At 48.1% G+C, this 26729-nt stretch overlaps 2 protein-coding genes and 1 pseudogene across 11 annotated transcripts in view; 2 read left to right on the top strand and 1 right to left on the bottom strand.

The window, feature by feature from the left end:
• The window catches only part of FKBP15 (FKBP prolyl isomerase family member 15), a 50350-nt gene extending 40791 nt beyond the window's left edge, over positions 1-9559 (top strand). For 2 of the 8 annotated variants that reach the window (XM_080669512.1, XM_080669510.1), the window contains exons 23-28: positions 651-803; positions 1780-1902; positions 2476-2583; positions 2855-3543; positions 4369-4465; positions 6812-7467. In XM_080669512.1, the coding sequence (XP_080525638.1) occupies positions 651-803; positions 1780-1902; positions 2476-2583; positions 2855-3543; positions 4369-4465; positions 6812-6889 (1248 nt within the window). In that variant the 3' untranslated portion in view covers positions 6890-7467. Of the gene's footprint in view, positions 1-650; positions 804-1779; positions 1903-2475; positions 2584-2854; positions 3544-4368; positions 4670-6811; positions 7468-8752 lie in introns of those variants that run through there. The other 6 variants (XM_080669514.1, XM_080669513.1, XM_080669509.1 and 3 more) reach the window with 4 other exon arrangements.
• SLC31A2 (solute carrier family 31 member 2) lies at positions 8978-16559 on the bottom strand. Of its 2 annotated transcripts, none has more exons than XM_080669528.1 (4): positions 16379-16559; positions 12641-12707; positions 11115-11304; positions 8978-10306 (listed from the first exon to the last, which is right to left on the bottom strand). In XM_080669528.1, the coding sequence occupies exons 1-4, from the start codon at positions 16382-16384 to the stop codon at positions 10138-10140; spliced, it is 432 nt and encodes a 143-aa protein (XP_080525654.1). In that variant the 5' UTR covers positions 16385-16559; the 3' UTR covers positions 8978-10137. The 2 variants fall into 2 exon arrangements, with proteins under 2 accessions (XP_080525654.1, XP_080525655.1); XM_080669529.1 differs by having other exon boundaries at positions 16206-16448.
• Positions 16506-18889, top strand: LOC308248364 (selenide, water dikinase 2-like; annotated as a pseudogene). The gene is made up of 3 exons: positions 16506-16645; positions 17578-18144; positions 18626-18889. The product of its transcript is annotated as a selenide, water dikinase 2-like (transcript).
• Positions 18890-26729: the final 7840 nt, after the last annotated feature.

Here is a 26729-nt window from a genome sequence, read left to right as displayed (position 1 = left end):
AATTCCTATTTGTTTGCCCATTTAATTAGAGTGAACCGATACCGTCAGTTTGGTTACCTCTGGGAATTTTGGCAAAATTAAGTTTCTTCTGACTCTGTAAAAAATCAATAAAATATATTTAAAAAAAAAAAATTAAGTTTCTTCTGACCCTACAAAGTTTAGGGCCTGGACCCTGAGAAGATTAGCACATTCCAGTCCTGCCTTCTAGGAACCTATCTAAACAATCACACCTTTATCTGGTTGGAGTACCTTTTGGAGTTCTGACAACTAATGACATCTTCCTACTTACCTTTAAAAAGTTCATTTACTGCCCTGCTGGCGTGGTTGAGCTTCGACCCATGAACCAGGAGGTCACTGTTCAAATTCTGGTCAGGGCACATGCCCTGTAGGGGACGTGCAGGAGGCAGCCAATGGATGATTCTCGCTCATCATTGATGTTTCCCTTTCTCTCCCTCTCTCTCTCCCCCCCACCCCTTTGAAATCAATTAAAAAAAAAAAAGTACATTTACTTTCAAAGTAACCAAGGTCTTCCAAAAACAGTTGTTTCCTGATGAAGCTGGGTTATTAGCTTATTCTTTTGCCTTACAAAAGATGGGCTTCTCTGGATGCAACTGGACCCCCAGGATACAGTGACTTCATTTTCTTGGCAGCTGTCTCTAGTACAGGCTGAGCTGCAGACCCAGTGGGAAGCAAAATGTGAACACCTGTTGGCCTCCGCCAAGGATGAACACATGCAGCAATATCAGGAGGTGTGTGCACAGAGGGATGCCAGTCAGCAGAAGCTGCTCCAGCTGCAGGAAAAGGTAGGCGTTTTCCCCTGGGCCAAACAGCTTAGGCAGCCCAGTTATTTGAGACAAGCAGGTTGTCTGAGTCTTGTTGTTTCTTTTGATCCTAGAGATGCTAATAGCTTAAAAACAAAATCACACTTGTTCAACTCTCCACAGTAATATTTCACATTTATTTGGGATGGCAGATGAGTGACCTACTAAAAGAAAAAGCAGCACTAGTATTCTAAGCATGTTTTCCATTATTATTTGATCCTTTTATTAAGCGAGTATTTATTGAGTACCAGTTGTGTTCCAGACACTGTGGTAGGGAAAGGGCTTACAAAGAACTCTGCCCTCTCGAATCTCAAAGAAAAGAAAGGGGGACAATAGAGTAACAAAGGTGGGCATTAAGTTCTCTGAGGCCCAGAGAGGAAGTGCCCAGGGGAGAAGAGCCAAGAAGGCCAAGTAGCTTTTGCAAAGTGAAGAGGCAACATAACATTGTGGAAAAAGGCTGAGATAGGATGGAGCATGGGTGTGGTAGAATCACCTTGGCATAAAAATGAGAGAGAGAGATAGATGGCTGAGGGTCACAGTATGCAAGTCCCCATGTCTAGAGGTCAATTTCTTTAAAGTATCCAGTTGAAAATCTTTGACTCAAAGATGATGAAGGCAATCTTGTAGGTGAATAGGTTGCTTCTAATGTCCAATGTTCACATGTCTATGCGACTAAACTTATAAGCTCCCTTTTTCATTATATTCTTGACCTGATTAGGAACAAGGCAAGTGACCTTGTTGGGAAAGAGGAGGTGAAGTTTTGAGATGAGATTAAGTGATGAGGAAGTAGATGCTTGAGTCAGCAGGCATGGAGTGGGGGTGGAGGGTGTGGACACCAGCAGACCTACCTGAGGTTGACACTTGATACTTAGAATGGTCCTCCTACTGGGGTTTCCTGACTTTCCCATCTGGTAGTCCAGGTTTCCAAGCCCACAAGCACAGTCTGTTCCTTTTGCAGTGTTTAGCCCTCCAGGCCCAAGTCACAGCCCTGACGGAGCAAAATGAACAGCACATCAAGGAAATAGAGAAAAATAAGTCCCAGATGTCTGGGGTTGAAGTTGCTACTGACTCATCAGAGAAGGTGAGCTGGTAATTTAAAGAAGCAAACTATGTCATACCAAGAAAGAATGTGGCCCATTTGTTGTGTTGATAACTTTTTTTTTAGCTTGAGTGATGCACCTTTTACTAGTATCCGACTTAAGTACAAGTTAACCCTTTGGAACCTGTCACTTTTGTGGTAAACCCTAAGGGCCCTATCCTGAATTTTTGACAAATACAGGAAGTGCCCCTAAATCACAGGAGAGGAGTGGGGAGTATGCCCAGCACCCACTAGCCACTAATCCTGGAGCCCACGGAGCTCTAGTGGGGGTCACAGTGGGAGGGAGGCAATAATAGATGGTCTGTGAGCTGTCTTGGGCATAGCTTCCCCATCCTTGATAACTCTTTTGTCAAGTGCTACTCATTGTTTGGCATTTCCCTCTGCATAGTGACTGCCTCAGTCTCTGAGTTCATGACCAGCTGTGTCCTGCTGTAGAGTTTTATGAAAGCTTCATTTTAGCCTTCCAAACCCTCTGGAATTTATATACATTCCTCATCCCTTGATTTGTGCAGCACACATTTTGGTACTGTTTTCTTTCCTCACATCTTCACTCAGGTCAAGAAGATCATGAACCAGGTGTTCCAGTCCCTGCGGGGAGAGTTTGAGCTGGAAGAATCATACAATGGCAGGACCATCCTGGGGACCATCATGAATACCATCAAGGTACAGCCAGCTTTAGTTAGTTGCATTGACATGGGGATCTTGTTGCTTAAGTACCTTCTAAGGGGTCGTGAATAAACAATGATTCAAGATGGTTCACCAACAATTCGGATGCCTGGAATGACTTTAGTCTGGACAGATAGGGGCTGCCTCCTGTGAGAGGAAGAAGTAAAGCCATTTGAACTAGATGACCAGTTGTGTCTACAAGGTCTGAAGAACTAGGAGTACCTGCTCATTCCTCTCAGTGATAATCTCCTCCTTGGCTTTTGAACAGATGGTGACTCTTCAGCTGCTAAACCAACACGAGCCAGAGAAGGGAGAGAGCAGCAATGAAGACGAGGAAGAAGAACAAGAAGAAGAAGAGCAACCTCGGAACCCTTCCCAGGAGCAGTCGGTCTCAGCCAGTTCTGAGCCATCTCAAGCACCCCTGAGTAGGGAGAGGCAGGAGTCCCCCGTGGTGCAGACGCAGCAGGTAGTCAAGGAAGCTGACCCACTGCCGCCTCAGGCCCTCCCTACTCCAGAGGATGCACAGAGAAGGGAAGGGAAGTCCACAGAAGCAGAGGTGCTTACAGAGATAAAAGATGATTCGCTCCCACCCGAACTGGCTTGCATCCCCCCTCAAAGAGCTCTGGGGCCCCCAACTTCAGTTCCCCCTGAGCCTCCGGGCCCTGTAACTGTGGACGCTGAGTGTCAGGAGACACTTGCTGCCAGCCCATTGGAAAATGCCTGTGTTGGGGAGCAAGAAAGCTCCACGAGACTGTCCCTGACTTTAGACCCTAAGAAGGGGGACCCACTGTCCTTGGAGCCTGAAAGTCCAGGAGGAGAGCCTCAGCCTCCAGAGTTTAAGAAAGAGGAAAATGCCACTAGTTCTGTTGGTCCCTCCAAGGAGCTGTCAAGCACAGAAGCAGGCTCTGTAGCTGCAGGGGCAGCGCTTGGACCCAAACACTCTTCTCAGCATTCCAGGTATGTCCCCTTGAGCAGCGTTTCAGGGACAAGGTGGCTGCAAGGTTGTCTCTGGTTTTTCCAGAGCTGGCAGTTCATCCCTCAGAGACTCACTGATGGATGATTCACTTTTTCATTCATTCATGCATTCATATATGTATTCAGTGATGTCTACTGTAAAAGGCTCTGTAAGCCCTGTGATAGTGAGGTAGGCAAAGCAGATTTGGTTCTTAAGATAAGTAGCTTACAGTCTAGTGGGGACTGTTAGGAAAGTGTGATAAGTACTAAAAAAAAGAAACTGGGTGTATAATAGAAAATAAAGGGGGAGTTATTCTACTTTAGATGGGCTGGTTAGGGATGGATTTTGAGAAGGTAACATTGAAACAGACCTGAAGGATGGGAAGGGGACTTCCATGCCAAGAGTGTGAGGAAGAGATTGCAGAAGGCAAGAACAACACAGGCAAAGGCTCTGCGGTCGGAGGGGATGTGACTCAGGAACTAAAAGAAGGCCCAGTAGTAGGAGAGGGCTGGTAAGCTGATGTTGGAAAACTAGGTACGGGCCAGGTCATAGGAGATTTTGTGTTACTGTTAGAAGTTTGGACTTTAAGTACAGTGAAAAGTTGTTAAAGGGATTTAAGCAGAAGAGTGACTTGGTCTGACTTATTAGCTTTAAAAGATCTCTCAGCCTGTAGGTGATGGAGGGAGTCAAGAGTGCTAGGAGGCCAGTGTGGGAGGAATGCCTGGGTGGTTACCACAGCTGTTGGATTCCTACCCCAGAGCCTGTGGGCACTGTGGTCTAGAGCAGCAACATTTTCTGTGACTTGATTTTCTTGATTTTTCTTTCAGTCTCTCTGGGGATGAAGAGGATGAACTCTTTAAAGGGGCAACTCTGAAAGTTCCAAAGTCCAAAGCACAGTCTGAGGAGGAGGATGAAGATGAGGTGGTAAGGAGATCCCACACACTGCCACGTCCTCACACCACTACCCGGGGGCTCTTCCGCACTGGCTCTGAGAAGAGAAATGGAGTCTGTTGGTGGCCCACTCCCTGGGTTTTGTGTGCAGGGCCCTGTGGGAGCGGGCTGGGGGCTGGGAGGGGGCAGCTCTGTCAGCATAATGGGGATGGTCAGGTACCACTTTATTCTTGAACAAGGACCACAGTCTCTCTCCATGCAGGAATGGTTTTCACTGTAAGTGAGGAAGGTTGGGCTGATTAGCCCTACATTAGAATGCTAATGCCTCTGATTTTCTCAAGTCTGCTAGGATATTACTTATATTTAAGAACTGGGGAGGACTTTGAAGATTGTCATGTCTGGCATTCTTGTTCATAGACAAAGAGACTGAGGCTCAGACAGATGATTTATTTACCTAAAGCCACAGAATGACTTAATGGCAGAGCTAGGATTAAACCCTCAAGCTCCTCCTATGACCACCAATTTCTGAGCATTTTCTGCTTCCTCAGCCCGATTTCCAGCCTGCTGCCTTGTTGTGTCCTCACAAGATTCCTGGGCAGAAAATGGGTTAAGTGCTGAGGCATAGCCTCTAGTTACAAAGCTCCCGAGTAGAGTAGAGGCCAGGAGGGCGAGTTGCTAATGGAGCCTGGTCAGAGCCCCGGTCCCTGCATCTGCTGTCCCCACTGTGCTGCTAAGGCAACTGTGCCTGTTCCTGGGACATTTTGACTGCTGCCATGGGAATTTACTAGAGTGAAACGTGGGTGTGGAGCACAGGTCAGCTTTAGAACAGAAAATGAGGTGAATGGGGGCAAGTTCTCTGCCCTCGTGTATCAGCCAGAATGGGTTTTCCCTTTTGCCAGAACCTTGGGATAATGGCAGTGACAGAGCTGAGGTCCAGCTCCCGTGTACCACAACCCTTTCCTCCTGCCTGCATTCCTTTGGGAAATGTTCCCAGTTCCTCCCATTAACTCTCTTTCCAAGAATTAAACTTTCATTTGAGAATTCTGAATACAAATTCTGTCCTTTAAAACAAAAGGAACCAAAATGCCAGTTGAATATTCCAAGTGCCTGCCCTGAATATAGTTGGAATATTTTATTATCCCAACTATATTATAAGCAGTATATTATTGGTATTAATACTAATACTTCTATTAGTAGCAAGTTAACTTTGATTTCCTGGGGTATTCTGAAAACTACTTCACAGACATTCTCATTTAATCTTCTCATAATCCAGTGAGGTCTGCACTTTTATCCCGTTTATAGAAAAGAGGACCGAGGCTCTGGAAGATTAAGTGATATGTCCCAGGTTATATAGTTGGCTCAGGGTGATATATCTGGTAAATATAGAGCCAGAATTTTAGCCAGAACAAAACCGAAGCAGTGAGCCACATTTTAAAACCCTGTACTGTCAGAGTTTGGAGATCACTTGATTGATGCCTAGAGAGAGGGACAAGGTCCGTTAGTCGGTGGTGGGGATGGACCTCTGACCCTTTGGCTGGCCCTGTGAAGACAGATTCTGGGTCAGAGTAGCTCACTGGAGCAGAAAGTACCTTGGTAGAGAATACTCAGTTTGTGACTATCTCCAGTATCAATCCCTGCCACCCCCATACAACCTGTTTCTTGCCAATGCAGAAGGAAAAGGCCAGGAGCTCAAGTCATGAAGAGTGGGGGAAGTTTCCTCTGTGGCACTTGAATTCCCCTTACTCCCCTACCTGGTCAGAGAGAGTGAAAGGGGGGCCAGGGAGTGGTAGGCTGTGGCCCTGTGTTCTAAGCTTTCCTCATCACTTGGGATTCCCTACTTAGTAATATGGCCATACTCTAAATTCAACTCTCTTGAATGATGGGGCCATGTTCAGATCCAGACAGGCCACCTGAGGCCACAACATCGTTTTTTCAAGTGTGATTGCATTCTTGCCAACCTCCCTTCATCCTCCTGCAGCCTCTCCTCCCTTCAGGCCACTCTGCTCTGTTTCTTCTCCTACTTCCATCTCTCCCCTTCAACCCTTCTTTCTCCACACGAAATATGTTGTTACTGCATGAGCGGAAATCTGTCAAATCAATACATGTGTTTCACAAATAAATGACAAAATTAGCCAAACAAAGTTGGTCTTCTCGTTTCTGTTGATAGATTTTTCTCCCTTCTCTGCCTGCTTGTCTCCGCTTTATCTGGAAGCCTAGGTTTGCTGGCCTTAGGATTGGTCCTTTTAGTAAAACACTAACCAACTCCCTTCTTTCCAACTTTTATTCCAACGGATGTTGACTCACTTCACCTCACACAGGCAGGAAGCCCCGCTGGTGCAGGAACAAGTGAGGACTGACTCCTTTTTCCTGTTTTGTCAGAGCATGAAGGGACGCCCGCCCCCAACACCCCTTTTTGGAGATGATGATGATGACGATGACATTGACTGGCTGGGATGAAGACCCAGGAAACTGATACAAAGGTTTATCTACTGAACCTTCCCTAAGCATGATTTTGCACAGCCAGCCCTGGGTCTCGGTGAGCCACAGGGTGAGGTGAAGGTGAGCATTCTGAGGACAGTGACTCAGGTAATCTGAGTTAGCTAACTTCTGAGCCCCCCACCTGGCTGGTCGAAGAGGAGTGTGAGCCCGTCTTCAGAATGCTGGGGTTGTCAACAGCCGACCTGGTCCTGCTTCAGAGTCCCATTTGAAGGGAGGGCTGGTAGGCTCCCATCTAGTCAGTTACCTGCAAGAGTCCTGTCCTCGTCCAAGCCTTTTATTCTCTTCACTAACTCAGACTGCTGTGGGGAGGCCTCCATCTGCCTCCCAACACTCAACTGTGCCCCAGCAATAGGACCTGGCACCTGGGGTGCAGTCTCCCTGGTAGAACCAAGGGTGGGTTACACCTTCGAAACCCCAGTTAACAGCCTTGCCTGCACTCCTGGCACATTACCTTTCTCTGCCTTAAATCTTTGAAATTAACCAAACAAAAATAAATATATATAACCAAACTTGACTCAAGCTCTTGGGGAGAAACTGAATTTGGTTCTAAGGGCTGTCTGTGCTCCTCTCTGGGACTCTGAGGGTAGGAGTTGTAACAGATCTTGGTTAGTTAATGTGCATAAACCCATGGAGACATATTCCCTTTGGTACCTAACCCTGGGACTTGAGGCTTTCAGAACAAAGTCACCCTCTGCTGTCCCTGCTCATCCCAGCTGCATTAAGGCTCAGGGCCTGGTGATTATCTGAGCACCAGTCCTGTCATCCACTCGCTCCTGCGTGTTTGGTCCCATCTAGGAAGTCATGCAGAGAAGGTGGGAGGTCCTATATTCCATCCCTCAAGGCCCCTGAGAGACTTCACTTTGAGAGCAGCTTCCATTTCCTCTGAACTCCGGGCCCAGACCAATGAAGAAAACAGGAGTGAGAAAATAATTTTACTGCTTCAAAGATCTTTCCAAGACCATGCAACCAGTCTTCAAAAAGTAGAATAATTTTACTAAAAATGCCTGATTTTAAATGTTGATAAGACAGGAACCTGAATTCTTTACCTGGCCTGATGTCATCCTTTGTGACGACAGCTTTGAACCTGCTCTCACACGCGGGGCTGGGAGGCAGTGAGATCTACCATTGACCAGACCTGGTTAACAAATAGGCACTGTTGTTGAGCACTTTGTACAGACTCTAGCAGCCCTTGCAGAAGACACTGTTATCCCCATTGAGAGAGGCAGCCAGGCCGTCTGGCTCTGCCACTTACTGTAAAGCTATATCCAACTGACAGGCTACAAACTGAGAAGGGAGCCCAGCTGGTCAGGACATATAAATGGATGTGTGAGGCTCTATCAGCAAGACTACACTGGACTTTGGAAATCTTACACCTGCTGTGACGTTCAGCAGCTTTCCAATTCCCTGCAAGTGTGGGGAGTGTACTGAAGGCATCACATACTGTACTGTGTTAGAGTTACTTCTTATTGTAGATTAAATCTTGGTTTTGATACATTTTTTGCTTCTGCCCTCAGGGAAAGAAGGTGCTAATAATTGTGCCAACACAGGTATTTATAGTCCATGGTACAGTTACTATTTTTCTCATGGCACCCGATCTCTGTTACATGAACAAAAAAGCATGACTGTTGCCCTGGCCAGGTGGCTCAGTTGGTTGGAGCATCATCCCGTATACCAAAAGGTTGCAGGTTTGGTTCCTGGTCAGGGCACATACCTAGGTTGCAGGTTTGATCCCTGGTTGGGGCACATATTGGAGTCAACTGATCGAAGTCTCTCTCTCCCTTCCTCTCTCTCTCAAATCAATAAACGTATCCTCGGGTGAAGACTGAAAAGAAGAAGAATGACTGTGACCAGGCTGGTACTGTGGAGTGCCTGCCTGCGGGCCCAGTGTTTCCGGGCTGGGCTTCCCTGAGCTCAGAGTTGCCTTCATAGCCGATGGACACACAGTCCTTAGCCCTACCTGCTCCACTTGCTCACTCTGCTCCTGCAGTTGTTGTAAGGGTTACGGGTGCTGTTTGAATAAGGAGAAACAAGAAGAGTCGCACACTACTTAAAAATATATATTTATTAAAATTATTTCCTTTTTAATTCCCAAAGCTTAAGACCAGCTTTCATCTAGCCCACGAGGCACCTGAGCGTAGACGTTACAGTACACAGCAGCGCTTCTCTCCCTGGGTCTTACTTCCTTCTCTGTAAAGTGATGAGGTTCCAGTGTCTGGGGAGTCCCACCTCACTCTACAAGTGTGATGCTTTGGTTTGACTGCTTGTTGCACCCTCCCCCATGACTTACGCAGTATTTTAAGTGAATGAATCGTGCTTGTTATGGGTGAGCAGTACATAATAAAAAAAAACCTTAAGTATTGTTCAGTGCAGTTATCTGTTCTGCATAAAAGAAGGATCGGATCAAAGGGGGCATCAAGGTCATGAAGAGCCCCCAGGCACCTAAAGCCATAGGACTGCCTTCCTCCTGCTAGCAGTGCAGCCTGGTGGGAGGCGCTCCCTCTGTCCACAGGAGCCTTGGTCACAGTCCTGCTTCTCTACTTTCATCTACTGCCACTGTCCGCCTAAGAAAGGGAAACGGGTCCCAGCAGATGCCGCCATCCATCATGAATAAAATGAAACCATTTCATTAAAAATTTTGCTTTGTATTAATGTGCAAAATTGCTAACCAAGAGTTCAGTGGGAAAAAGTGAAAAATCTTAGTCTATCAGCATGACCCATAGAAGAGACCATCTTCATAGGTTCCAAAGGCAGAAGGGTGAGAAAAGGAGCCAGCTTAGTCTCTGTCCCCCAAAGACAGAGGGGGTCAGGAAGTCCAGTGGAAGATGCTCCTCTGGGTAAGGCACAAATCAGGAGAGCAAAGGATACCCGGGTTCCACGTCCTTCACCCAGAACCCATCTCCCTGTCTTGAAGATCTTTGGAAAGTCTTAAGTTTTGAATCACAGATAAGCCCCTGGGTTCTGTTGTCTCCATTCCCCCGCTGGTCACAGCAGCCTTCTAAGGCACAAGACCAGGCCTGGGCTATCTGAGGAGAGGTGGCTGCAATGGCATCTGAACTCCAGGGAGCGAGTGTTGGCTTCAGCTGAAAGTTTCTAGGAGCGGCGAGGAACATCCATCAAAAGCAAAAGGAGGCTTAAGCCTGGCATACAATGTCGAAGAGGGAGCCTCAGCTTTCTCCAGCCCTCAGTGCCTGCTCAGCCCTCACCAGCTAACCTGTGCTGAGAAACGGGTAGGCTATGTAGTAGCCCACAGCCGAGCCCAGGACCACGCCAAGGAAAATCCAGGTGTTGTAGGACATTACAGCCAGCATTATGAAGTAGCCAATGACCACCTGAGCAATGTGGATTAGAGACTGGCCAAAGTGACACAAAAACCACCTAGATAAAAAGGAGAGGCAAGTTAATGTTGGTAACGAGCTGAAAGCCAGGGGTTGGTATCAGGAAGTAGGGAGAGATTACAGAACCAGCTTATTTGTAATTTGTATGCGTAACCCAGGAGAGATTTCTTTTTAAAGAGACATATCAGAAACCACTGCTAGAGAGGGACTTGTACAAGGAGCCTGGGACAATCACTTCTCTACTTAGTTCTGAGCTTTCTGGAATCCTAGGCAAAAAGGGAAAATGAGATAATGTAATCTGTCATGTCTGATAGAGATAATACAAGGTCATTTTCATCAATATGGCTTTTTCCCCCTCTGAAAAAGGGAGCAGTATTACAATGGTAAGAATTGGGATCCAAATGGTTGCCCTATCAGGATGGGAAGGGAAGAAAGGACAGGACAGAGAGGCTGCTTGCTCCCCCACCAATGTGGATACATTGCTGACAGCAGTTCTTACCATTTGTGGGAACAGCTACAGATCCCATCCTGGGTTTGTAAGCCTTAGTGACCTGAGGGAGCCTAATGAGATTTAGGGGAGGGCTGGGTGGACACCCCTGTTGCTAGACTGAGGCCTGCAACAGAGTTCTGAGCCTCCCAAGTGGCTGTTCATACAGCGAGTTCTGGCCTGGGCAGCTGGAGATCTGGGCTCTAGTTCACCTCACTACTTACTAATAAGCACTCTGACAAGTCCTGGTCCTTCCTGAGGCCTCCATTTCCTTTCTGCGCCTTGGGGTTAATGTCCTCTGGGCCCACCCTACCAGGTGAATGTGGGTATTCTGCCCATTTCCCACACCCGGGCCTGTTACCTGAGGCGGGGTCTGCTGACTGGGGGTAACTCTGAGCTTGAAGAAGAACCCTGGTCTGTCTCCTCGTGCTGCTGGCTGGTGGAGGTGGGCATGCTCACCAGGCTCTGGTGGAGTAGCTTGGCTTTGCCAAACTTGATGCTTTCATACAGCACAGCCAGGAGCAGGACCACCAACACAGAAAGGGCCATGCCTGTCAAAGGATGCAGCGTTACAGAGACCTGGCCAGGCAAGCTCTGCTCCCCTTCCCGCAGCTTCCCAGGGACCTGTCAGGTGGCAGAAAGCACCTCCACCCGTTCCCTCTGAATCCATTCCATCTCCCTGTCTTGTAGCATCTTCCCCACCCACTTTGGGCTCAGAGCTTCTGCACTGTGTCCCCTTCTAGTCCTTTCTTGGTAGGGCTGGCCCATGGGACTGTGGCTATGAGATCAGGAAGAGTATCGGCCTGGAAAAGCCAGGGCTGAGAGTGAAGAAGCCATACACCACCGCCCCAACTGCTGCCCCAGCAGGAGGCACAATCTGTCAGGACTTCCCGTTAAGGGAAGAGCAGTATAGCGAGGTCCTGTTTAAGTGCAGTACACAGAGAAGTCTGGAAGGAAAGATTTACAACAAAGGAGCATAATTATCTCAGCAAATTCAGATAGAGGTTTTTATTCTCAAGTAATTTTCCAAAGTTTCTACTGTGTGTATTACTTTCCTAATAATGGGAAAACCCCAATAAATTATTTTACCAAAACGTTAAGTGCTTATTAGAGCTGCTGTGTAAAATTAATTGCTAATTGCTACTTCTATTGTACAAGTGAAGGGATACTAAATGGTCCAGCCATAGGACTTTATTGGGCTCCCAGGAGGAAATCATCTCCAAAAGAGGCAAGTTTTTAAAATATAAAATTACAAGTAATTACACACATGGTAATAAATTCAAACAGTGCAAAAGGGTTTGCAGTGAAAAGTAAGTCTTCTTCCCACCCCAGGCTCCCAAACTCCAATTCCTCTCCCCAGAGCAGCCTGTGAGCAATACCCTGAATAGCCTTCTAGGGATACAAAATACAGGGTGGAGCAAAAGTCGGCTTCCAATTGTTCATATGGAAAATCCTATATAATAAAGAGCTAATATGCTAATTAGACTGAGCAGCCGAACGACCTTCCAGACGACCTTCCAGACAAAGCCGGGGCTGAGAGGGCCGGCCGAGGAGTCAAGGGGCTGCAAGAGTCGAGCCCTTTGCATGAAATTTGTGCACCGGGCCTCTAGTAATACAATAATAAATAATAAAAAGAATAAATTCTGTGTTTTGTGTGCTCACAACTTTAATCTACCTTCAGTTCCTTCCCTGTAATAGAGAGGAAAACTGCATCCCTGGCCTCTCTGGACCTTTGTGAGGATCAATGAGAAAATGGAGCCCTTTGCAATCTGAAAGGCAGTGGTTGCAAATAGAATCATAAATGCAAAGTTCCCACTCAATGTTTATACCAGTAAAGAGAACCCAGGTTCTCCACTGCCTGACGCTGGAAGGCTTCCCAATTCTTACCTGCAGGACTGTGGACATTCCAGAAATCAAACAGAAGCACCACCTTATCTGAGAAGAAGAAATGCATCTGAAAGAGAAGGGAGTCTGCATCACAGGGGGCTTAGGGCAATGGAAATTGTGGTCCCTAATACTCTCCAGCATTCTCTTCTAAAGACCGAGAAAAATAGTGTCACTGCACTTAAGTGCTAGAAGGGCCATTGGTCATCAGGGCCAACTGTGGCCAGACAGAGCAAAGACTTGCCCAAGGTCCTGCCGTGGGTCAGCAGCACAGCCATCATTGAGTTGGCCCTGCTCCAGGTAGAAGTGAGGTGTGGGGTGCTCATCCTCACTGGGCCAGCCAGGCCACCGTGCTCTTGGATCAGGCTGAGATGTCCCTTCAGTGTCCTCCAAATCCAATGGGAAGCGCTAGTCTGAGGAACAACTGCTGCTTCTTATTCCGAGGGCCACGCCATTCTGCTCCAGTGGTGTGTATCGTGGAGGGGCCAATGGGCAGCTGTCTTCAATCTGTACTCCACATCTCTTCACTAGTTCACTAAACATTTGCTGAGCCCAATTCTATGGTCAGCATTATGGACAATGGTTAATGGGTCTGCCCTCCATGAGCTCACAGTCTTACAGAAACAATGAAGGTAGCAGCAATGAACATGCAGTAGTGCCTGTCTGAATGCTCTTCTCAAAGAGCACCTGGTCCTCCCTCTGTTCCAGGTGGCATCTAGGGCTTTTCAAACATTATCTCATTTCACAGCAGTTTCTGTGTGACAGAGACAATTAGACTCATTAAGTTGGCCGAGCTGGGATTCCAGCCCGATCTAGTTGGATGCCAAGCCGGGTGCATTCCAGTAACCATGCTGCCTGTGCTATGGGCTGGGAACTGGACGGTGATTCCAAGTGGCCACAACAGGCTTAATTGGCAAGATGAAAGCCAGATGGATCAATTAGGTTCATCCTCTCAGAGAAGGGAAGTTCCCTTCTAGTCACCAGGTAAGACCACAGCCAGAAGCAGTAGCTCTGCAAACACATTCAGTGTTCATCCCGCTAAGGAGATCCTGGCCGAGTTGGGCCTTTCCCTTCTAAGACAATGGCCAAATATTAGAACCCTCAAATGTCAGAGCTAGAAGTATCCACAGAGAGGTTTTTTTAAAATTGAGATATAATTGACATATATTATTATTTTCAGGTATACATATGATTCAATGTATGAATGTATTGCAATATAATCACCACAATATAAGAGTTAACTTCATCATCATAGTTATTTTTTCTTGTGATGAGAACTTTTAAATCTATTTTATTTATTTTTTTAGAGTGTTTTTTTTTTATAGTCCCGTGGTTTTCAATGTTGTTTTTCCCCCTCAGGGAACACTGGCAAATAAAATCTTTATGGTGTGGCTCAGTTCCATTCCCAGTTAAAGCACATACCCAGGTTGTGGGCTCAATCCCCAGTAAAGGGCGTGCAGGAGGCAGCTGATGAATGATATTTTTCTCATCCATGTTTCTATCTATCCCTCTCTAAAAATCAATAAAAACATATTTTAAAAATTTATTTTTAAAAATCTTCCTTATAACTCCACTATATAAAACACAGGGTGTAGAGGAGAGAGGGGTCTGAGCTTTGCTGAAAAACACTGATCTGGCCCACCTCTGGCTCCTCACTACCCACATCTCATTTCCAGATGGGGAAAGTGAGTCCCAGGATGGGAAGAGACTTATTCAGGACCTCATCAGAAGGAAATGGAAACCTAGGCAGGTTTTTAAAAATCAGGTTGAAGAACTTAAAACTAGCTTTTTATCCCCCTAATTTGAAAGTGGTACTTGTTCAATGTAAAAAGCTGAAACAGTACCCAAAAGAAAGTAAAAATCATTTTGAGCCCTCTGCAGAGATATCCCTTGTTAAGATTTCAGAAAGCATATTTGTTGACATGGCAAAATGTTCACCAAAGATATGCAAACATGCACAGGTACAAATAATCCTGTGAAACTCCATTTATGCTGGAGTTGCACTCATTCAATTTAGCAGACGCCCCAGGCACAGTTCCTGCAGGGATGGGGAGGGGTGAGGGAGGAGGTGGCCCTCATTCTCTGAGTTCACTTGATCAAGGAGTTGGCATGACTGGAATGTTCCCAGTGGCTAATCAGTGAAGTTCCCCAACTGGGTTCCTTCTATCATTCTTGGGCCTGGGCCAGCTCTCTCAGGTGCCCCAGATGGCTAGACCTGAACCCCCACAAAACAGTGAAATTAATTCAACCAACAAACATTCACTTTTGTAGTGCTAGGCATGTAGATACTGGAGATATAGGGATGCGTGAGACAAGTCCTTGGACCTCATGAAGCTATTGGTCTATTAGGGCAGAGGGACGTGAACAGGCAATGGTGTATGCAGTCAGCGAGAGGGAGGCATAGGGGAGGCCTTCTGGGGAGTGCTGGGGACAAAACCCCCTGGAGACACCGAACCCAGCTAGGGAGGCAGGTGGCTAGGATATCTTCTGAAGTAGGAAGAGCAGGAGCAGTCAGGGGAAGACAAACAGTCCAGTATGTTCCAACCTGGAAGTGCCCACCCAAGGGTCTGGTACTACCTCACCTGGGGTGAGGAGCTCAGGAGGGACAAAGCCTCACCCACCTTGGCCTTTTCACTGCAGAAAAAGTTCTAAATCAGCAGACGGTGGGCCCTACAGAACACTGTGGTCAGACTGCAAGGGGCAGGGCTCTAATCTTGTTGCACATTTAGGATGAATCTCAACCTCCTGCAGCTGGGTTTAACTTTTATCTGTGTTGTATTCAGCGCCCCACCCTGGGTAGGGAGAGGCTGTGGTGAAGAGAGCAATCAGGGGACTTGTTTTGGTCTGTGTTTTCTCGCTTGGAGTTAGCTACAACTTTGAGAAAAGCTCCCTCATTTGTAAACCAAAGAGTTTAAGGGGGATGTTAAAGTCCCTGTCCTGCTTGGGGCTGGCCGGGGAAGTTTTCACAAGCCCTTCCCATCTATTTCCCCTTTTAGTGAACCCGCAGGAGGTGGGGGAGGGCGTTTGACTAAATGATCTGTGTTGCCTTCCTGGATCTTAAAATCTACGACATTTTTCACGGAGGAAGAAAACTAGATGGTTTTTTTCAAGGACCAAAGGGTCTTGCAAGCTGTCACCTCTCCAGCCCAGGTGAACTCTACCCAGAAAAAGTTTGTCTGAAACGCTATTTCTGCAAGTGTAGGGAGGTTGGAAAGGAGCTGGGTCTGGTTGTTGCTCCCCGCCCCCCTCACAACCCCAAAACACACACACACACACACACACACACACACACACACACACACACGAATCAGACCACGAACTTGCCAAGACAGGAACCTGCCCCAAAGTGTGCGCCCAGACACATGTAATGCACCGGGCTCCCCTCCTCCTGCGAGCCTTCCCGGAGTCACCCCAACGCACTGCGCCCTGGGCAGGGGATCCCCGGACTCGCCTGTCTTCACCCCCACCCTCAGCTGCTCCACAGCTGGCGCTCAATAATCCCTCGTTCAGTCGGACTGACACCCAGCAGGAGGGACAAATAAAACCCCAAAGCCACCTCCAGCCCTACCTCTGGCGTCTCCCCAACCGTGTTCTCGCTGTTGACAGTGCTTCCAACACACCCCCTTCAACAGCCCTTGGCCAGGGCAGCGGGCACCTCGGGGTGCCGGGCACTGCTGCTCGAGGGGCCCGGCCCCAGCCGCCTACCCCGCGTCCGCTTCTCTCGGCGGCGCCCAGACTCACCTCCATGGTGAGCGCGCTGGGTGTGCGCTGGGCACGGACCTGCCCGCTCCGGACTCCGGGTTCCGAGTCCTTCCAGCAGCTGCCGCGATTGCAACTTGGGCCTGGCGGTCACGTGGTTGTAGCGAGAATGGCGCGCGGGCGCCTGGGAGTTGTGGTCCCCACGGCGCACCCCACTCTGCGCGGCCTGGGGCGCACTCTCTGGCCCACACCCATCGCCGAGCCGCAGGTCCCCGGCCAAGCGGCGCCGCGGGCCGCCTCCTGCGTTTGGCCCCTGACTGTAAAATGTTTATTGCTCCTTGTAATAAATCAGGTGAAGCTTAACTCGCGTTGAGTTGAAAACTGGAAAGGTCAACCCTATGGACATAATAACAACACATTAAAAGTAAGTTAAAGAAATTATTCCCCAGGCTTTGAATGTAGCCATTTAAAAAAAAGTCTGACTAGCAAAAAGCAGTACACAGTGGTAATTTTAATTTGCATTTCTTTGATTGCTAGGATAGTAAACTATTTTTTATTGGTATTTTCATTTTTGTGTAGTGTCTGTCCATTTCATCCTTCCAGTTGGGCGGGGCGGGGGAGTGTTTCTAGGGAACGAGGAACTTGTAACAGTATTTAATTTTAAAATAGATGTATTCAGTAACCCTTTGCCAGTCGTCCTGTGAGGCAGGGGGCTCTTCGGAGAAATCTTCCCAGAAACAGTACTAGCCGACCTTGAGCCTGGAGTGTGAGTGAGCTCGGTTCAAATCCTGAGCCAGCAGATGCTGGCTATGGTACCTGAGCCTCAGTTTTCTGGTCAGTGAAAGGAAAATAACAGAATCTATGTCGTAGGGGCTGTAAGGCTCAAACGAAGACTCTGTGTTAAATTCTCGGCGCCCAGGAAGGCCAGGACCGCATGGTGTGCCCTGAATCCCGCGGTGCGAGTCGTGCTGGGGGACAATTTCTGTGGCAAGAATCTGACAGTTACTCGGTATTAGCTGGAGTAGAAAATAAAGAGGACCTCCATGCCAGACAGGCTTGATGGCCGAAGCACCCTTGGGGAGGCCATGGTGGCGGCCGAAGGCTCCGTGGCTGGTCTCTAGGTCCGAACTTCTGGGACAAGAAGCGCTGAAGCTGCAAGGTCCCCCAGACTCTTGGAGAGACTGACCTGCGGCCTCCCTTGGACTATCCCAATGGCCAGGGCTGGGATTGGGATGACACAGGAGGCACAGAGGCCTGTCACTATGCAAACACAGACTTCTCCTCCCCCTTGGTGGTAGATCCCTACATGATGGGGTGCGTAGTTTGTGCCAATTTGCTGAGTGATCTCTAAGCCATGGGCATTACTGAACGTGACATGTTGCCGTGACTCAGCATCCGCCGGAATATGATGGAGGAGCAACGAGAAAAGATAACCCCGCTCATGATCAAAGGCTTTCAGGATGCTGCTGGGGAAGGTGGACCAGCCATGGTAAAGCCTTGGATTATCGTGGGTGGGGTTGCCTCGTTGGTATGTCAGCCCAGTGAATGCATAATGCCTGACAGTTGTTGGGGAGGTGCTGCTGTTACCAAACCCTTAGGATCCCAAGTTGCTGTCAGTGCCCACCGATGGCTGGATGATCCTGAAAGATAGAATTAGAGAAAGATAGTGGTCTCCAGAGAACAGGTAGAGCTGGCTTCTCAGAAAACAGAACTGCTGTGTTAAATGGGTTAATGCACACATTTAATGCCCATATCACAGGCTTTGGCATTCTAGGACACTCTCAGAATTTTGCAAAGCAATGGCTCCAGTCGGTTTGGCTCAGTGGATAGAGTATCGGCCCGAGGGCTGAAGGGTCCTGGGTTTGATTCCGGGCAAGGGCACGTACCTCGTTGCTGGCTCGATCCCAGGTCCTTGTCGGGCCATGCAGGAGGCAGCCAATCGATGTTTCTCTCTCAGACACATCCATGTTTCTCTCTCTCTGTCTTTCCTCCTCCCTTCCACTCTCTCTAAAAATCAGTGGAAAGCCGAAACCGGTTTGGCTCAGTGGATAGAGCGTCGGCCTGCAGACTGAAAGGTCCCAGGTTCGATTCCGGTCAAGGGCATGTACCTTGGTTGCGGGCACGTCCCCAGTGGGGGGTGTGCAGGAGGCAGCTGATCGATGTTTCTAACTATCCCTCTCCCTTCCTCTCTGTGAAATATCAATAAAATATATTTAAAAAAAAATCAGTGAAAAAATATCAGGTGAGGATTAACAACAACAACAACAACAAAAACTTGGCAAAACAAAGGAATTCCTTTATTATACATAATCTGCCAATCATTGCCAAGAGGGCTGCCATCAGCAAGGCCAGTGGGCACGTTGGACTCCTTCAAGGAACCTCAACAGAAACTTCTGGGCATTTACTGGTTTGTCTTCCAAGGGAACAAACAGGCTGCTTGCTTTTGTTCTGAAATAAAATCTTTCAAGTATGGAGAGGGGCACCAAGCATGGACTGTCGGTCGGCATGGTGGAAAAGGCAGGCGGGACGGCCCGGATCACTGACGAGCCTTGAGTTATTGAGTTTCGACCTCCTGGGCCACCGTTGCTGCTCTTGCTCCAGGCAATTCCAATGCCTCCTCTGAGTCTAGCTCATGAGATGGAAGAGCAGAAGTTGTTTGGACCTTAGAGCCTTTGTACACAATCATGGAACACTCTCAAGAGTTGATTTTAAGAATAAATACCCTAAGAAGGCTGCCCGCATAGTAGTTCTACAGTTGCCCTTTCTAGATGATTTGAATCAGCCCATCAAAAGCTTCGCATTCCAAGGCCAAAAATAACATTTTGGACTTCAGGGGGAGGTTTGTTCAACTCTTGCACAGAAGAGGAGCAGAAAAGCCTGCTTCCTCTTTCCAAGAGCAAGATGAGGCCATTCCGGTTTGAGGGGTTTTTCTTGGCACTGAGTTGATTCATTTCTGCACAGGGAGTGGGATTATTTATTAAAATTACATACATAACAACCCTAACCGGTTTGGCTCAGTGGATAGAGCATTGGCCTGTGGACTGAAAGGTCCCAGGTTCGATTCCAGTCGGGGGCATATACCTTGGTTGCGGGCACATCCCCAGTGGGAGGTATGCAGGAGGCAGCTGATTGATGTTTCTCATCGATGTTTCTGGCTCTCTATCCCTCTCCCTTCCTCTGTATAAAAAATCAATAAAATATATTTTTTAAAATTACATACCAAAGCCCTGGCTAGTGTCGCTCAGTGGTTAGAGGGTCAACCCATGCACCAAAGGGTTGCAGGTTTGATTCTGGGTCAAGGGGCCATGTACCTTAGTTGCAGGTTTGATACCCCGCACAGGTTGATAGGTTGTGGGTGTGCGGGAGGCAACCAATCAATGTGTCTCTCTCCTCTCTCTCTCTCTCCCCCCTTCCCCCTCCATCCCTCCCTTCCACTCCCTCTAAAAAGCAATAGAAAAAATATTCTCGGTGAGGATTAACAGAACAAAATAAAAAATTACATACATACCCAAAAAGTAAATTGCAAAAGAAAATTAGATCAGAAGCAAATAAGTTTGGACCAATACCGCTGATAAAATGTAAATTGTTAAGAGACATATTAAAATGCAATGTCAAGTTCTTTGTTAGATTTTTCTTAAATGCTGTCTCTTTCCTGCTCTGAGCAGCTGCTCCATGATTGGGAAAGGGGGACCTGAAACCACCTGACTTGGTCTCTATTAACAATGTCCCCCCCCCCCTTAAACCCTTTAAGGGAGAGGCAGAGCAAGCTCCAGAGCGCAGGCATTGGTGGTCAATAAGATGTTAAATCTTGTGCTGAAAATCCCTGATGATTTAATCAATAAAGTAATTTCCAGTGGGGGAAAAAAAAAGAACTTTGTTGAAAGTTAAAAAAATATATATTTCCCAGCACAGCACCTGGCAGTGGGAGCCATTGTCATCATTAGCGGCAAATATTTTCATTCTGTGAGAGGAAAGGGACAGCAAAACATCAAGCCACTTGCTCAGGTCACACAGGGTCTAAGAGCCCCAGTCTGAAAGCTGGGTAGAGTGAGAGGGGAGTCACGGCCTGGGGGAGTCCCAGGGAAAGGCGACAGGGCCTGGGCACTGTGAGGAGCTCTGGGAGGGAGGCCTGCTGCTGCCGGGGGCATGCTCAGCCGGGCGGAGGCAACGGGAAGAAGGCTTATGGGTTTCCTGAGGCATCTGGGCCCCAAGAACTGGGGAGGGATTTGGTGATTGGGGTGTAAATTTTCACGCCTCTCCTGGGAAGTAGGAGTAAGAAGACCTTCACCCAAGCAGGCTCACATACACCCACCAAACCCCCATCTCTGGTTAAAGGATTTGCATCACAGCTTTATTCATTTGATTGTTTTTGTTGGCCTTGTCACAATCTGATGACCTTCACGCTTAGTTCTAACTTTCTCATGTGTGTTGTGGTTTTAATAATTAGCCCTAACGTTCGAGAGGGCCCCTATTCTTCCTGAGCCACTGGAGACGCCCCTCTTCTGGCTCCCTGCCACCAGCCAAGTCTTGGTCCAGGGCAAGAGATTCTTTCTAGGTTTTGCATTTGGACAGCCCTTCTCCCAGGAACAATGGAGAGTCAGCCCTTGTCTCTCCAGCACACACCTAGAACCCCCACCTCCTGCCCCCGAGTCCACAGGCAGGAAAGATGGTGCTACATTGGGTGTGGCAGAAATGGGCAAGGGGCTCTTTAACTGGGGCACTCAGCTCACTCGTGGTCAGTTGGTGGACAGGAAATCCAAACAGTCATTTCTCCTTCTGAGGCACACGGCAGAGGAACTTGAAGTCTCGTGAAAAGACCACATGCATGAAATGTTACTCCTGCAGAACATCTGGCCTCAATGTACAAGTAAGGCTGCGTGACCCCAAGAACCCCACTATCCTTCTCTGGGCCACTGTGAAGGGTTTCCAGAATGGATGACTTTATATATAAATCAGGGATTTTCAGCACAAGATTTAACATCTTATTGACCACCATATATATGGACTCAGAGAGGAAGGGAGAGGGAGAGAGAGATAGAAACATCAATGATGAGAGAAAATCATTGATTGGCTACCTTCTGCACGCCCCCTACTGGGGATCGAGCCCCCAACCAGGCATATGCCCTTGACCTTGACCAGAATCAAACCCGGGACCCTTCAGTCTGCAGGCCAACGCTTTATCCACTGAGCCAAACCAGCCAGGGCTGGATGACTTCTAACTGCCCCTTTTCATGCCGTAGATCTGCATTTATAAGTGAGCTTGAGGTTGGAGTCGAACACTAATGGCTAAGACTTCTGTATGTTTTCCATGTAGCTCCATTCGGCTGACCTCCCAGGTTCTCCCACAAACCTCACTGATTTGATAGTAGTGCTATGGGTAGCATTATGCACCTGCTGTGTGTGTCACAGGGATGTGTGCACAGTTGAGGTTGGTCAGAGTGTGGAGGCAGAGCAGAGTGTGTGGTGGGCTTTGTGCTGGTGAGGCTGGCAAGGGCAGGAGCCACGCCGCGAACAACCTGAAGGCCATGTGCAGGTAACCTCTACCCCACTGCGGTTCGGACCATGAGGATATAAATCCATTTGACCTTAAGTTCAACTCCTTAACCACGCAGCCATTCTGATACCTGGCCCAAAGGCAATGTTCAAAGTCAGGAATGTATTTTGGGGACTAAGGGGATTTTTTTAAAGCATGTTTTTCTCTCTGCATTTTCCCTTTTCTTTCCCGAATGTCACTGTCTTGGTGAGGCCTCTCTCTCCTGACCACCCTGTTTAAAACCGCAGTCCCCTTTATTGTTTTTCCATGGTACTGATCACCTGGTATCACACTATTCCATCTGGTTATTCATTATTCCTTTCTTGCCATTCCAATGGAAGCGCAAGGAAAACAGAGAATTCTGTGTTTTTGTTCAGGAAGGCACCCGCTGGTCCCCAAAATAACTCCTGTCACAAAGCAGACTGTCAATAAACATTTGTTATGTGAATGAATGAATCCCAGGGTCAGCTGCTCTGTGCTTCATTGTTTCAGAAGGAAGGAGTGTTAGCAACAGAAGCAGCCTCTGAGATGGAATGGTTTTGCTTTTCATTAGAGTTGGGGCGGGTTTGGGGCGGTTTGTGGAAGTGAGAAAATAATTTATGGAGAAGCACGAAGGAAAGCAGGGCTGCCCTTTCTCCCTTCCCCCCAACCGAATACGGAATACTGCCGCCTGGAGGAGGGAGCCAGAACTGAGGGGCCCTGAGCAAGGGCCCAGGGCCAGCTTTTGGCAGGGTCACCAGGAGAGCCCCCTCCCCCCACCCCCCAGAGGGATGGTGGCAGGTGGGCCCTGCCAGTATGAGGAAGGAACAGCTGAGACACCGAGCAGCCTTGTAGCCTGGGACAAAGATAGCAAACCCAAGTGTGGCCCTGCTTGCTGAACTCGGGAGAGACGACCAGGCACAGAAATAAACATACAACCCACTTAGAGGGAGTGAAAAGAAATGAGGGCCCCTTCAGGAAGCCCTGGTCTTGAGTTGTGAGACTTTGGGAAAACTTAAACAGAGGACAGGCAGGTGGGTGACAAGATCCCAGGAGGGCACCCCACCCTTCAGCCCTCCTCCCACTTTTCACTTTCTGGGCTGTGAATACCTTTCCTGATCACCTAGGGAGTTTAGATGGTCTGCTTTCTCTTGTGTAAACATCAGTTGCCCCAATATCACTTTCCGTGTTTACAAATGTTCTCGCTGTCTCCCTGGGTTCCTGCAACAATCCCATGAACTTCCCAGCCAGGACCCACCTTAACCATTTTGAGGGTTAAATATATTTACACCCCAATTTCCAGAACTTTTTCATCTTGCAAAACTGAAACTCTATCCATTAAACAATTCACATTTCCTCTCCCCTCAGTTCCTGGTAACCCATTCTACTTTCTGTTTCTCTGACTTTGGCTACTCTAGGTACATCATGTGAGTGGAATCATACAGTGTTTGTCTTTTGGTGACTGGCTTATTTCATGGGGCATAATAATGTGCCACATTTTGTTTATCCATTCATCTTTTTGTTACTGAACTCCAGGGGTTCTCCACTGGGGGTGCTCTACTAAAAAACGAGAGGTGGTTGTCGAAAGGTAATTTTATTTACTTGCCTCCTGAAAGGGAGGCTTAGCCATTGCATATATATATTCATACACACACACACACACACACACACACACACACAGATATAGATATAGATATACACACACATATGTATTTTATTGATTTCAGAGAGGGAGGGAGAGGGAGAAAGATAGAAACATCAATGATGAGATGCACGTCCCACACTGGGGATCAAGCCTGCAATGTGCCCCGACCAGGAATCACACCATGGCCTCCTGGTTCATAGGCCGATGCTCAACCAGTGAGCCACACTGGCGGGGCCTTAGCCATTGCTTATAAACACTATTTGGTCAATTACATGTTGATTTCTTCTCTTCCGCATTCATCCCAGTTAGCTCGGCCTGTTTAGTGCTGCATCTGCAAAATACTGTGCTATATTTTACCATTTAGCAAGAAATAACATTTAGCACTGTCCAGACCTCGAGGATCCTGTCCTATCTAATGTTGATGGATACTGGGGTTGTTTCTGCCTTCTGTCTATTGTAACTAGTGCTGCTTTGTGAAAATAGTGTGCTGTGGTGAATAGTGCTGCTTTGAATATGGGTGTACACATACAAATGTCTTTTTTTAAATCCTCACCTGAGGATATTTTTCCATTGATTTTAAAGAGAGTGGAAGAGAGAGAAAAAGACAGAGAGAAACACATCGGTTGGTTGCCTGCTGCACACGCCCTGACCAGGGCCCGGGCCAGGGAGGATCCTGTAACTGAGGTACGTGCCCTTGACCGGAATTGAACCCAGGACCCTTTGGTCCACAGGCCAATGCTCTATCCACTGAGCCAAACCTGCTAGGACAACACCAATGTCTTTTAAAGGAACTGGCTCTGCACTGCCTGTTCTTAGAAAAAGAAGTTGTGAACTGACCCCACCCCACCCCACCCCTTCCCTGAGCTTCCAGCGTCCTGAGTGCGTCTCTAAAAATCCTCAACCCGATCCCGAGTGTATGTTATGTCCTAATCTTAGGGGAAGATTAGGCAAAGCAGGTTTCAGTTTGTGTATGGAAGTTTTTTCTCTACAGCAGTTTTTCTCCCCTTGGTAAGAAAGAAATAAACTGCTTTTCATCCCTGGTAACCTTAAAACAAGCCAAACAGGCATCTTGTTAATATCCACTTGTTTATCTACTTTGTATATTTTGGCTCCTAATATGGCGTAAATCAAATGATGGCTTGATACTGGAGGAAGAACCCACCTGGGGAAAAACCGTTCCTGTTTACCTTATCTCTCGAAGTGTGATCAAGTATTCATTTGAACTTGACCAATTGCTGACCTGTGAAGGTTTTTCACCTACAGGCAGGGCAGTGTCACCCAGGGCAATGTCACACGGGTAGACCAAGGGCTGAGTCAGTTGTAGGTAAACCTCCTTTCCTCGGGTCCTGAGGGGGGCGGGGAGCTGGTGAGAAGCAGCCACCTGACACCCTGGCCTGGGAACCGGAGCAGGTTCCGCTCTGGTTGTAAAAGTTGTTTTTCTGGTTGCGGGGTCCTGGGGCTCTGTGAAGAGTCTGAGCTCTGGTCACAGTCTGGGCAGTGGTGGTTAATATTACATGCACCCATCAGGACAATAGCTTTGAGACGCAGCCCCATCCCTTTTCTCCGGATGGGGAAGAGTCAGTGAATGGCCCAGGAGGGACCCACCTCGGTCTTGTCTGTCTGTTTTGAGCAGCCTCCATATGAGGAGGCAGCATGCCCAGACCTCATCAGCCCTGGGGGGTAGCAGAGGGGCTGGACATTTCTATATTTTCTTTGTGGTTGATATCCCCCACATGTAAGCTCTTCTCTTTTAAGTCCTTAGTATTAGGAATATTTAATTGAGCCGAACGAAGGGTGTGTGTAAAATTGGCAGGAAATAGTTGAAGTTCGCCCAACGGATGTTACCTCACAACAGTGACCCGGCCAAATCCAAAGAACACGAAGACAGGCGCTCGAGACGTCATTCGTTCACTCAACAGCCACTGCATGGTTTGGGTCCCAGATATTGCAGGACGAGGAACCACATGGAGTTTAGATGCCAGGTAAATTTTTTTTTGCTGAGAACCCAGAGGTCCAGGCATCACCCCAAACATGCCCGATTGTTCCTTTCTGAGAATTCACAAGTGATTGGCAGGGAGAGGTCAGCGAATGTGTACAAGGCTGAGGGGGTGTGGATGGCGAGTGTGTGTGTCTGTGACAGTTTGTGGGAATGAGGGCATGTGGAGCTGTGCACGTGTGTTTGGTGGATTTGGGACTCTGTGCTTGTGAGTCAGAGTGAGTGGGGAGTCAGTTCGCGAGCCAGTGTGTGAGCTGAGAATGTGGATAAATGCCCGAAAGGTGTGTGTGTATGTGTATGTGTGTGTGTGTGCATGTAGTTCTCTGAGTGTGGCACCCGCTAGAATAGCTTCCAGACGCAGCCCTATCACATGAGGGGGAAGGACGAATGGGTGAATGCTCACTGCTGGCCATGAGAAAGCCCCTGAGGGAAATCTGGGACAGGAAGGCTGCAGGGTTAATGGCCAGCTCACATCCCTTGTCCCTTACCAGGCAAACCGCTTCCAGCACTGCTTCCCGCGGGACCCAGGGCTGTTTACAAGGTGCCTTTCTAGACGCAGGGCCAGCCTGTCTGGTTCCTGCTCTCAGACCCACTCTTGAAATCTCCTTTCTATAGCGCAGGGGTCCTCTATGGACCGTCGCTGCAGGCCCCGGCCTGGTTGGTGTGAGGATATGTGGAGTTGTCACCTTCCAGAAAGCAGCTCAGAGTTATTTCTGTATAAAAGGGATTGAGCACAAAAACCAGGTAAAGAGGTCACCTGGGCTGTTTCTGCAGGCACTGAGAGAGCGCTGTTTTCAGGAAACTGTCAGCGCTCCAGAGAATGGAAGGAGCAAGGACACACGCCTTTTTCTTTCAGAGGGATAGCTGGTAGGGGGTGTCCTTTCCCCCAGCCCGGACTAAGGCTCAGTGACTCCACACTGTGCTAGTGGCCAAATTCTGGCAGGTATTAAGGATGGCACTAGCAATAACGACAGCTAACAGCGATTGCTCATTTACTTTGTACCTGGTTCTGTGCCAACCACTTCACAGGGATTATCTTTTCTAATCAGCGCGATCACCGATGCTGCGGTGATCCCCACCTTTTCAGAGAGGCCAAGTAGCTTACTTAGGGCACACAGCCGGTAAAGAGCCGTCGCCAAGCAGTCTTATTCCAGAGGCCGCCTCCGAGGGGGAAGCAAAATGGCCTTCCTTAAGGGGCGTATCAAGGTGCTCAACAAGTGAGGATTATATGTTGGTTGAG

Source organism: Plecotus auritus (genome assembly GCF_963455305.1).
Source record: "Plecotus auritus genome assembly, chromosome: 5".
In the NCBI taxonomy this organism is placed as follows: Eukaryota; Metazoa; Chordata; class Mammalia; order Chiroptera; family Vespertilionidae; genus Plecotus; species Plecotus auritus.
This window is presented reverse-complemented; position numbering and strand designations above follow the sequence as displayed.